The following is a 13,247-nucleotide window of genomic DNA, read 5'->3' as shown; positions in this document are numbered from 1 at the left end:
AGATTCACCACAAATCTTGATTAGTGACAAGAGGCACCACAATAGAGTAGAGGATTAGAGAAGCAAAGACTGCCACTGATACCGTTCATAAGTCACAAGCACATCAGAAAATATACATTACGCAAGCAAGGTTACAGGTGCCATTCACAATCACAAGCATGACATTTATAGCCAATACATAGCTGAAGATTTGAGAGCCGTGACAATTGCCATCAGCACAAAACCAGACTTCGCAGTAACGGTAATACAATCGAGCAACCGGACAACCCATATGGCCGCATGGCAGTTCTTTGCTCACCAAGTTTACTAACAGCTTGTGTGAACCACAAAAATCACCCTCCTACATAGAAAGAAACTAGGCCTCCATGGCTGTACAAACACGAATTTGCTCTACAACAATGTCAACAAGGGTCCACATCAGAAGTCAGCAGTCAGGACAATTCTAAGCCACGCACCAACTGAACATGTAGACTTGTCGGTACATACGAACACACATATGCTACAATTCCTAAACATGGATAATTCATGCGCTGATGGCCAACTGGTAGAAGTCAGTCAGCAACAATTCTCTACCAACTTTCTTTCATCATCCACTGATGCAATTGTTTTGCTTCTTTAACATAACTAATGTGCAGATGGCACACTGGCAACAGGGCATATTTCACAAAACCTGCCCTTGATAACTTAATTAGTGAATGAACTCACACATACTGGCCTGCACTGTGACATGAGCTCGATGAGTCAGATCTTTTGGTTGGAAGCTCAAATCATACTTAGGAACCCAGCCTGCACCATCTTAATGACCTTGGTCCAACTGTGCCCGCCCCAGTGGCTATGGCACATGATTATAATGGCCAGCCCCGCTTGCTGCATATGCTTTCAGCATGGAGCTTCAAAAATGTTCTCTGTTCAACCCATGAAGGAGCCACCATGATCCTAATTCAACTGCTCCTATCCACCGGGCCCTTCTGCTACATGCTGATTACATAGCTTCCTTTTGGACTGGGAGCTCCGGCGAGTATAAACATATCTCTCCGGAAGGCTCTTGTTCTTCAACAGAGCTTGGTCAGATGTCATAACAAGCTCCTTTTGATATGTTTCTCTATGCTGCAATGTCATGTAAAACATCAGAACCAATGAAGGTAAATGGAATGTAAAATCTTCATAAACATATATGCATAAGAAAGTAAAACATTATAAAAATGTATGAACCTTTTTATCTGTCGATTTCTTTTCAACATCTTCTGACTCCAGCAAGGCAGTAGCTGGTTTTTCTGGAAAATTCTTAAATGTAAGTGATTCCCCATCATCCAACTTCCGCTTATACGATATTGTTGATGTTGAACTGTCAGCTGTGTTCCTATCAGCGTCCCTGTTATGCAGAGAAAACCTGACAGTATGTTTCCTAGTAATACTACTGTCCACTGTGACATCATCAGATCTTTGCATCGCTCCACTATATGATTTGTTATTAACAGAAGTAGTGGCAGATTCTGAACTCACTCCAGGTCCAGATGCATAATAAGAAGACCAAATAGAAGAGGCAGCAGAGATCCTTCTTGCAGCAAGTACGTCATGTTCGCACACAACCAAATCTTTCTGGTATATTAAGAATCAGGATAAAACTTAGAGCATAAAAACTGCCAAATTAATGCAGCAAGATAAGTTGACCACAAAAGAGATGTGCAGCACACAGCTACAACAGAGAATTATCAGTGTCATACGAGGAAATTTCCAGATGACAATCCAAGTGTTCTACTTTTCATTTCACAGGGAACAAAGCTTCCTACATTTCAGATTGAGATGTAGAATTTTGAAATGGAAAAGTGAACTGTTAAGATGGTCGATAGTGAACTATCCATATCAGTTATAATAATTGACATCAACATTGAATAGCAGCAATCTCCTGGTGCACTCTTTTACTGCACCTGTATATTTGTCGCACCTTGCCTAACAAGGTGCAGCCTTAACCACTGTCTAACTTGTCGATACACAGCCCAAACTTTTTTTATTTTTTACTTTTATGTTTCAAAGTTCACAGAACCAGTGTATTCCCATTTTTCCCAGTCGTAGGAAGGACCTGGACAAGGAAATCAGTAAATAATGCAGCGACTGTCAAAAGTTGAAACTAATCAAACATATGGTCCAAACCTTATATTTGAAGGAGACCTGTCTCGAGACCGATAACTCTAGAGTAATGACTGATATTCATTTGCAAAACCATGAAACTACACAGGACAAGAGACAACTGTCATTGCCCTGACACAATCAGTCCACAAACTAAAGCGCTGCAAATGGGTCTTCAGCCCTTTTTTTATACGTTCAGTCCAGTAATTTAATCACATCGCAACATATAGGTGGCCTCACCAGTCAACCTCAATTTCCAAAGAATTAGCTCAAGGAGCATTCCTACAAATTTCTTTTGTAAGCTTTGAACGTTCGCAGCACATTACAGAAAACAATAAAATTGTCCTCATGCGATAGCTATTACCACAAAGGAAATAAGCAAGTAATTTTGAAAGAGAATATAAACAGTGCCTGACGAAGTTTAATTTAATTTACTGAGAAACCAAAGGGAAACAAATAAACGCAACAGTTACTGTACCTTCACTTTTTCTCTTCTAACAATCCTCTCACAAAGGAAGCGTAATAGTTCCAATTCAACCTGCCATAAAAAGGGAAATCATGTTGACCAGAAGTGTAATAGTTCATCAATTTTGGCATCAAAAGAGGAAGGTGCCTCTTACTGCAAATCTTCTATTAATAATATCTGAAACTACTTAGAGCTCTGATAAAACAGACCTCACACATTGGCACAAACAATACCAGCACAGAAATATGCAAGAAACTTTAGACAACCCAAGTTGTGAGCTATTAATTAACACTTATAATCCCTAACCATCACTTGAGCCACTTCAGTGCATTGTGTTTCAGGAATCGATGAATACAGGCATCAAGGAAAATAAGTGGTCACGACCCAGGAAGCAAAGTTTGATCGATGCCTCCACGGTCGTCACAGTTTTAACTATATTGGCAGGTATCAGCATAAATGCTTTAGCCTACCCCAAAGAATTATCCTTGCATAGGACAAAATGGAAATCAGCAATCCAAGGACCTAGCCTATCAGTTTTCTTTTACTATTATTACTATTACGAATACCTTGTTTACTTTTTTATTGTCTTTATTGGTGACTCTAGTTGGGATGCCCCAACTTGCTTGGGATTAAAAGGCTTTGCTGTTGTTGTTGTTGCAGCATAAATGCTTTAGCCTACTTCAAATCCATTCCTGTATCCGTATATGTATATACTCAAAAAAAGCGTTTACAAGTCCCACAAAGATAAAAGCACAAACATGGAAGATTTGAAGTTTAATGTTTCTAAGCAATATCGTGATCCCTATTCCCTATTAGTCCAACAATAGCCATATACCTTAATCCAACACAGCTTGCTGGGCACTGCTTAATACTCTCTCCAGCCACAAATACATGACGTTTTGGACAAGATTCTGGTCGAAGTTTTGAATATTTGACTATCAATATCTTTCAAAATATATAGACTGGAAACACTAAAATTATGTGGATAGATTTGTCTCAAAATGCACTTTCATAATAGCATAACTTTATTAAATTTAATAAATATATTACAATAAAATATAGTGGTCAAAGCTACATCTTGAAGACCATGTCGTTGTCCAAAATGTCATGTATTTATGACTAGAGGGAGTAGCAAATTAAAATGTCTGATTAGTACCCATAATGTTTTCACTGTGGCTTGTGCCCAATAGTCAATGCGCAGATTGCAACATTAATCATACTTCATGGTCCGAGCGTGATACTATTTGCACATAGTAACAGAAAACGCAAAACAGGATCATCTCATTTAAATGTAATGTATCTGACAAGAACTAGAGATGTTTTATCACTATGCAGTACAAATTCCAAACACAACAGAGCAAAGGTAAGCTTCAAGCAAGAAAAGGTGCACAAGTACCATGAAAACATATTGTGGAATTATTACTACCCTAGTTAGTAAAACAAAAGAAAGTAGAATTTATAATGTAGATGGTTGAAGCAAAATCTTGATCCTTCCTCAAAAGATAAAGTATGTAACAATGTGCTTACCCTCATTCGTTTCATGCTCTTGACCTCCTCTGGTCCATATTGTTGACGATAAGCCTGCACAAATTTCCAGAGAGGAATATAAGAGTGATAGTGATGTAAGACTACCATGAATGTAATACCCAAACTCATTTCTTATTGTATTAGCAGATCTATATAAAATCAGTAGAAAGGGTAAAGAATTAGTTCCTCTGTCTAAGTTACAGGGTGAAGACATCCATCTCGCCCTATTTAAAGCAGCCCTTACCTTTCTTTGCTCGATACTGTGTTTGCCACAGTATGCTTCATGTTGTAACACATTACCAATTCTTTTTGTATTCATGTAAAGACCAGCATCCCTAGCGCACAAAGGATGGAAAGTAATTTGACAGTCTGCAGTACTGCACTGCAAAGTTGAAAGTGAATAACTTAGCAAGTTTGGATTAGTTTGTCTTTACATTCTAGATTAGCAGCTATAAAGGATGTTCTAAAAAAATAAACCTTCAAGCATGCGCCAAGATTGCGGTTGCAGATAGAGCATGTCTCTTTATCCTTGCGAAGGCCCTCCTAAGATTAGATTGAACAGTCAGAATAAAATAATAAGGTAATTCACAGCAAGTTGAATGAGATGACATCTGGTGATTGGGCCATGCAAATAATGAAATAAATATGAAAAACAGTCAATTTATTTTCCAATATGAAAAATGCGACTGTGCATAGCACAAACGAGATTGGTACCATTCTGTTGACTGCATTAGGTTGCCCTCTTTTGAATGTGGTCTCCAACAGCCACTACAGAAAAATAGAGAAATTTAAAAATGTAGATAGGCTAAGCAAAGCAGCAATATAAATAAAAAGGCACAAATGAGTACCTCAGCACAGAAAGCATGAACCCATTGCCCCTTCAGAGTCTTTCTAAAAGCGCCAGATGTTCCATAGCACAAACCACACTGCACCAAGCATACTTTTGCACCACTGCAATTAGATTGATTGCCAGATATAGCAGAATCCGATGGCAACTCTTGGCAAAATTCACACTTCCAGGGGCCTGTGGGATACTGCAGGCTCTTGTAGCAATCTAAGTGGACAGCAGCCTGCTGAGCATGCAGAGTTAAAGATTGATGGAATGCAACTTGAGGGAAAAAAAGAGTAAAATGCGAAGTACCTTGCAGCTGGAGCAGACAAAAATTCGATTCAATACAGTGTCACATCTCAAGCATATATCACAGGGAAGAGCACTTTTCTTGGAGAATTTTGCCAGATCAAAAATGCCAAAGTTAGTATCTTCTGAGACTTTGTTATTAGAAATTGATACATCCTTTGCTTGTGGCAACGAAGACAGTTGGCTAACTCTTGAAGACCCAACATTGGTTTTGGGCATACTCTGGAAACAAAGAAAAGGCAAAAAATGATGATGCATGACAAAATTAACTGAACAAGCAAAACCAGACTATTAACCTCTTGTTTAGCAGATGTAACGTTGTTTTCTAGCTCTTTCCTCACTGTTGCATTTCGTGAGGTGGATGCAACAGAAGGTGCAGTTGCAGCTAGGATAGCTAGAGCTTCCTTGTGTCTCCTCTCTGCATTCCCCCGTTTCTTAGCTTCCCTCAAATCACGAAGGAACTGATTCACAATGATATGGTCCCATTTTCTTTTATTGAAAGAATCCAACTCCCAAGAAATATTCTGGACAACCTTGAGTATCCAATCTTCTGCAAGATATAAGGAGGACTGAAATATCGATTCAGAAATATGAAGAAATAAATAACTCAACTAAGGAGTTTGTTTGCACTGTGAAGACCAATTAGTACTGCAGCAGCAGGGGCATTAATAAAATAGGAGAGCAACCAAAATGGCCTGGTATTTCTGTATATGAAATGACAATGCACATATCAAAAAAGAAAGTGTACTTACCATATCTCTGCTTCATAGAAACAACATCATTGAATAGGATGGATTGTAAATAAACAATTTCCCCTTCTATTTCATCATCGGGTGAATGCTCCAGGATACCTGATGATTTTGTTTTATGAATTTGATCCACAGCAGCTATGTCTGCTAATAGCCCAAGTTTTGCTGCTGAAACACCATGGGGACAAGATAATTTTTCTACTCAAGTTGGGCAAAACAAGTTGATTTTAATATGTAAATAAGGAATCTGGCAATGGATATTATTTAATAAATGGAGAAAAGGCAGCAGAAATTTACCATGATAATTATTTGCCTCTTTATTTTGCTCGAAATAATTACCCCACAAATCTTGCAATCTTTCCTCAATGAATGGATGAATATAGCAGTGGTAACCATCAATGCTACATGGGGCAAAATGGGATTAAGCTATTTGACCATTCAAAAAAAACACTGCCCCTAATAAAACACATGTAAAATAACCAGACATTGATCAGCATAACAGCAACTAAAGCATGTGTACCACATTCAAGCGCGTGAGAGCACACACACAGATAGACAGCAAGAGGACAGAAAAAGTTTCTCGAACCATACTTGAGCAAACGCCGGCCAGGAATCTGATCTACATCAGAATCGCGACAACTGTGAAAGCCATTTCGTAGTAAATCATTCCAGCCTTTATTATCATTATCATCCTGGGGAAAACGATGATCAAATGAAGATATACCATCCTCCTCTCCTGAGCAAAGTTTGGCATTTGTTAAGTTTGTACTTTCACTTCTAAGCAATGTACCTGTTCATAAATACCCGAAGAATAATTGAGTCTACAAAAATTGTTATAGCAGGGAAATTGGAGTATATTATGACTTGAGGCTTCAGTCCTCTGGACCACTTTAATCTTCAAAACAGACTAGCCAGATGCTTGACTCCCAAGTTTTTTAAAAACGAAAAAGAAAAGGCAAGCCCAACACTATCAAGGAACCTCTAAAGTGAGTGGACCAAACAGGCAAATCACAGTTAGCACACTAATACAACAATGCAATCTCTAATTATGCCATATCAAATACTCCCTCCAGTAAGAAAAGAGTGTCATTTTGGGCATCGACGCGGTCAGATATACTTGTAGGTGCTGGAATTACTGTTCACGCGTGGTACTGTTAACATGCAGTCCTGTATCGCCACGTTGTAGCATGAGATTAGATTGGTTAGAGATAAGATTAGTTAGATTGGTTTTTAGTTTGAATCAAATTTAGTTAAGAGATAAGAGATCTGTTAGTTTAAATCATATAAGAGTTTGAGATAAGATTAGATATAAGTTAGAGTTGGATTTGAATTAGAACTTTGTATGCTGGCTGGCTGGCTATATATGCACGGTGCCGGCCGTGATAATGAAATCAATCAACCAAGAGAAATAAATCTAATTCCCAATCCCCTTCTCCTATCTCCCCAATGTTCTAAGTCTCCCCAATCTATAGTCCAATCACTCCGCTAACAACCGCCGCCGCATGGCTATCCTCCCGATGGGTGTTTACCCTAACATTTGGTATCAGAACTGCCGGTTCTGAATCTGATGTTCTTCGCGTCACGGTGAACTACTTGTTATACCCGGTGACTAAGGAGGTGCTTCACAACCCATATGGCGCTAAAGAGGTGCAGTTGTTCGTGGTGGCAACACATGTGGAGGCGCTTGTCCGGTTCCGGTCAACACATGACCCAAGTCGAGCTCACAGCGCACTCCACGGGCGATGCATCGACAACGGTTGTTGCCAGTTGGACATCGAACACATGCAACCAACACCTTCACAAACAACAACCTTGCCAGGTTCCGATTCTGATGAGGGCACTAGCTCTCAAGCCATCGAAGCTTTAACCAAGCTGGTGGCCGACATGCAAAAGCAACTCGGCGAATTAGCGCAGCAAGTGGCCGTGCTCGACAAGCGTTCGTTGGAGACTGCAAGCCAGCTGGCCGCGCTGCAAGGCAGCACGTCAGCTAGTGCAGCAACCACATCGCCACTAGGGACCATCACTGGCGTCGACCACAGCGTGGTTGCTGCATCCCCAATCACGAAAGACATCCTCGCCATCGAGACGCCCACTAGGAGTTTAACATCGGGCCACGGCACCAACAACGACAACATCCATGTCTCGTTTGTGTTCCTGCCCTTGATGATCATGTTTGTGGTGGCTACAACGACAGCGCCCATGGAGCCCTTGCTGATCTCCTCGCTGCAACCCTTTGCCAACATCGAGCAAGAGAGGGCAACGCTCATCGGGTGCTCGATAGTATGTCCCAACCAGGACAATGGCAGCATCCATGCCAAGGGGACTTGATGCTCTCACATGACAAGATGCTAACGCTACACCTGTTCATGCGGATTTCAAGGGAACCATGGCCACCACCACAGCTCAAGGACGAGCTATCTTGCAAGGAGGGGTGAAGTTGGTAGGCACTGGAAAGTACTGTTCGCGTGTGGTACTGTAGCGTCGTGCTGTAGCACTCAATTAGATTGGTTAGAGCTAGGATTAATTAGATTGGTTTTCATTTGAATCAGATTTAGTTAGAGATAAGAGATATGTTAGTTTAAATCATATAAGAGTTAGAGATAAGTTATAGTTGTATTTGAATTAGGACTTTGTAGGCCGGTTGGTTGGCTATATATACATGGTGCCAGCCGTGATTAATCTAGTTTGCAGTCCCGTTTTCCTATGTCTCCCCTAATGTTCTAAATCTCCCAATCTATAGTCAAATCACTCCCCTAGCACCCGACACCGCCCAACTATCCTCCCGATGGGTGTTTACCCTAACATATACAATGCTTTGACCCTAATTACTAGTATGAAATGTATGCAAAATGTAGCAAAGTTTGATACTACTTTTCGAGACGAATCTACCTATACCATTTTTAAAATGTTGGTCGAAATATTAAAAAAGGTTAATGGTCAAGTTTAATCCCGTTGATAGCACACAACCCAAAACAGCATTTTGTGACGGGAGGGAGTATATATTTCTACATGCTGTACATGGTACTGTATTCATAAAATTTGGCAAATGTTAGCTTATTCGAGGAAAACCTGATGAACAGAGGAGCATGGAAATGCCATAAATCTCATGCATTGTAGCAACAAGAGTTATGCCCATTATCCAGAGTAAAATGGTAAAATGCAGAAGTTCAAATAAAGAAGCATAATATATACAGTAAACTTTAAAACCTTATCCAAATAAACATAAAATAAAGAATAGCATTGCCACGGCCATTTTTAGTACTGCAGAGAATATGAGGATGATACTAAATTACATCCTTTGGACATAGTGAGCCAGAGAAGAGCACTGATAAATCAGAGTCTCAAAATTCATGAGCAACAAACAAACCGGCAAAGTTAACAAGAATAATATATACATGGACAGTAGTTGTATACTCAATTCTTTTTGGCTTGTTACCTTGTGGTGACAAAGAACCATCTTTAAGAGGCTTCACTTGAACAGAAGGCACATGCACGGAGTTTTGCAGCCACTTGATGATTTTCAACCTCAGACCAGGGGAGAAGGCGGTGGTTTCAGGCTGCGAAGGTGAATTTTTTTGAATAAAATAATATAGGGTATAAGATCAGTAGCATGGCATTGTAAAACACGAGTCAACAACACCATAGAGCTTTGCATACTTTAAAAGGGTTATACATATAAGCGCAGTTTGTTCATTATTAATTATATCAACACTAAGCTTGTTGTTGACTTGTAAAGTTCATTATACATATGACTTTCCAAATATGTTAGATTGAAGTTATCTCAGTCTCTAGAACTACTTTTATATTAAAAAAACATAAGTGGCGTTACATAAAGAACAAAAAATCGGTAACATTAGTTGTGGTAAGAATAATAATCATCATCAAATTGGTAACATGTATGAGGAAGTTCAATATTAAAAATTCAAAAGTGGTGTATATTCCCAACATCTTGGGTTAGGGTCAAGTTCAGTGAGATGTATGTATCAATTATTAGACATTAACAAGCACCTGGTAGAAACGTTTGGCAACTATTATGAACTAATAAAAATCAAAAATTGAATTACCTCAAGAGCAGCCTCCAATGATTCTGAACGAAGACCTAGTTCTGATTCTATATCACCAACACTAACCTTTCCTTGGTCAACTAGCTGTGCAGTCAGTGCAAACATAAAATGCAGTTAAGTACTAAACATCTGTATCCTAATCTGGCTCTGTAAGATGAGTAGGTACCTTTCTAAGAACTCCGGAAACATCTCCAGCATTGCTCATAAGATTCCCATCTCCCATAGGTTGGTCAACAACAATATCGACGCTTTGAGTTTCTCGATTTTCTATGCTTCCAACAGTCGACGGAGAGGTAGCCATTTCCATTGTCTGTACTTTGTTTAGGCTACAAGAACTAGAAGTTGTGATTGTGTCATTAAATTTGTCCTTATTACTGCGTGTAAATCTCACTTGCTGTTCCTTCCCAGTGACAAGTTTTCCATCATGCAGGTCAACTTGTGTCGACTCCTGTTCAAAGGCATTTTTGTTGTTCTGTATGGAGCTAATGCCTCTGACTGCAGAATGTTTTGCACAAAATGCTCGCATCTCAACCTATAAACAGTTAATAAGAAATAAGAAAAATAACAATATGCAAATCAATTAAGGTGAATAGCATTTAAGAGGAAAACAGTCTAACATTATCATGGCCAAACTTCCCCCATATCTCCAACTGAAGCATCGACTCTCTTGCACATATAGGATGGAAGGAAGTCCTGCATGTTCCTGAAAACCACATAAACATAGAAATCGTAAAATGGTTGGATTGTAAAGTTAAAATTATTATTCATTACACAAGTTTACAATAAAAAAAGACAATAAGGAGACAATAAAGTGAGAAAAAATATATAAAGTAAAATTCAATGCAACACAATTTCCAACCTTTACTGCTAAAAAGAATTTAATCTGAGCTATGACCCATTTAGGCCCTGTTTGGAATGCAGGGATTTCACAGGAAACAGTTCAATTCAAGCAGGAATAAGGAAAAATTCTTGCAATCTAAGCATGGCCTTATGTTCCATTCTGTGCAATTCTTTAATTGAGCAGAGAACAAAGGATTTGGGATGAATATGCAAGTTAATGGCATATCCGGCTCCAGAGGAAGCTAACTCTGTAGCAAGCTCCATTAAAAGCTTAATGCTTAATTGTAACACCATCCTCCGTATGCAAGCTCCAATAAAAGCTTGGTGTTACTCCTTGCTAAGTATATAACAGGCCTTGACACACAAAGCTAGGCCTTTTCCACCAATCTATTTGGCCAAACTACATATTCACGCTCATCCTGTTAAAAAAAAATCGGTAGTTTATAATACAAAGCGATATTGGGATATCAGAAGGGGAAATAAGCAAAGAGAAAGAGAAGGCATTGTTCCAGTTAGACAAAACAGTGTCAGGTAACAACAAGAACAATAGCTAGAAGTAGAGTCTCGCTCTGCACAGAAAAAATAAATTGGATATTGACTTGTAATGCAATAAGGTGTGCCACAACATATCTTACAGAATCTTCTGTACCTAAGAACTACAGTTATCGGAGACAGGTTATCAATTAAACTTAGTTTGATACTGCAGGATGATGACATAAAAATGCATACCATGGCTACAGCGGACACATGCACCATGCATGACCTTGCAAAGGCTGCACACCAATTTTGTCTGATTCTCTTGGGTATCTACTATATTGGTGACAGGTTCCATTGATTCCATGTCTTCTACAAGAAACTCCGGTCTCCAAAGACTACAAAATAAATGTACAAATTCTTGGTTTCCTCCGTCTGCAGATGGACCAGGATCCCTTTTTACAGGTTTCAAAGCGCCTTTCTCCTTTGGACATAGCACACAAGGCATTAATACAGTCCTGCAAGCATCGCTCCGTGTCAACCTCCGTGGCATCCCAATATTCCGATTGCACCAAACACAAAACCAGAAGCGATCTGGCACCACATGCACGCCGTAACACTTCTGGTGCACAGATATCTCACAGTTCTTGCAATGAAGCATCATGTTGGACGCCATGCCACTTTCTCCCAAACAACATACATCACAGATTGAACCAGCCTCGCCTTCCAAGGATGGCAGCAGCACAAGCTGCTCTAACCCAGCATCCGCACCCAAGAGCTTCCTCTTCTTGTTTGGGCGCTCTGAAGTGAGCACAAACCGCCCCCTTGCTCCTAGTAGCCAATTCAAAGAAGGTCTTGTATCCTCTCTGCATCCTGGTAAAACAAGGCTATCGGTCCTGCCTTGATCTAGTACAATTTCAATCGGCTGCTCCTCATGCTGCACAATCACCTCCTGCATATCCTGATCACAATTCTCTTTGTTACTCTCATCTTTACTAACCAGCTCCACGCTGCCTCCAATATAATTCGAGCTCTCCAGCATATCCTGCACTTTGTTACTCTCCAACTCCTCGTTATGCTTGCCCAAATTCAAGTTCAAATCCAAGCTGTCATTGGACACAGAAGCATGGGACGGGTCGAGATTCTCCCCTAATTCCTTGCCACTGCCCACAACCGGTACAAGGAAACATGGGTCAATCTGGCTAGAACTGAATTGCAGCTTCGTCACTAATTCCTCGAAATCCTCCGCTGTAAACTCACGGAAATACGGCTCCATCTGCTCCCAAAAACCCTTGAACCCAGCAGGCACTCTTGGCTGCTGCTCCACCGCTGCTGCTGGCTCCGGCTGCTGCTGCGGCTGCCCTTTCTTATGCTTCTTCCGCGCGTCGCCCACCGCCGCCCATCTGGCGACCCGGGCGGGCAGCCAGGGGTCCCGTCCGGCCGCCTCCTCCCCTTCGAACGGCGAGCGCAGACACAGCGCCTTCCTGGCCTGCTCGCACGGGGCGACGCCGGCCGCCGCCTCCGGCGAGCCCCCGGCGAGCGGCGGCGCATCGTCGCCGGACTTCCGGGGGGAGGAGGAGAGCGAGGCGTCGTCGGCCGCGGCGGGCGGGGGTCTCCGGCGAGGCGCCACGGCGGAAAACCTCCAGAGCTAGGGTTTCTCTCGGGTACGAGTTTCTCGGTCGAGTTCAGATCCGCCAGCGTGAGGGAAAGAGAGAGACTGAGGAGAGAGAGAGACGCTTCTGTAAAAATCGAAGCGCCTGTTCGCTTGTCGCCTCCCCACGTAGTGGGCTGGGCCTGAGGGTCGTGCTCGCACCTCGAGAAAGTCGCCCTCCACAAAAAGCTACGCGCACACGGAGCCAGCG

The 13,247-nt window shown here is 41.1% G+C and overlaps 1 protein-coding gene across 6 annotated transcripts; it reads right to left on the bottom strand.

Annotated features, from left to right (window-relative positions):
- Window positions 1-214: 214 nt before the first annotated feature.
- LOC133926457 (uncharacterized) lies at window positions 215-13,027 on the bottom strand. 6 transcript variants are annotated; one of them, XM_062372409.1, is made up of 18 exons: window positions 11,641-13,027; window positions 10,689-10,774; window positions 10,238-10,603; window positions 10,072-10,155; window positions 9,444-9,564; window positions 6,599-6,797; window positions 6,305-6,408; window positions 6,011-6,205; window positions 5,555-5,808; window positions 5,262-5,480; window positions 4,969-5,193; window positions 4,835-4,888; window positions 4,598-4,663; window positions 4,365-4,502; window positions 4,121-4,174; window positions 2,606-2,665; window positions 1,213-1,599; window positions 215-1,107 (listed from the first exon to the last, which is right to left on the bottom strand). In XM_062372409.1, exons 1-18 carry the CDS (start codon window positions 12,659-12,661, stop codon window positions 952-954), a joined length of 3,789 nt encoding a protein of 1,262 aa, XP_062228393.1. In that variant the 5' UTR covers window positions 12,662-13,027; the 3' UTR covers window positions 215-951. The 6 variants fall into 6 exon arrangements, 5 of the variants coding, with proteins under 5 accessions (XP_062228393.1, XP_062228389.1, XP_062228390.1 ...); XM_062372405.1 differs by having other exon boundaries at window positions 4,969-5,190; window positions 11,641-12,804; XM_062372406.1 differs by having other exon boundaries at window positions 6,011-6,175; window positions 11,641-12,804.
- Window positions 13,028-13,247: the final 220 nt, after the last annotated feature.

The sequence above is a fragment of the Phragmites australis genome, chromosome 8 (assembly GCF_958298935.1).
Source record: "Phragmites australis chromosome 8, lpPhrAust1.1, whole genome shotgun sequence".
NCBI classification, from domain to species: domain Eukaryota; kingdom Viridiplantae; phylum Streptophyta; class Magnoliopsida; order Poales; family Poaceae; genus Phragmites; species Phragmites australis.
Note: the sequence above shows the minus strand (reverse complement) of the source record. Positions and strands in the feature narration are given on the sequence as shown.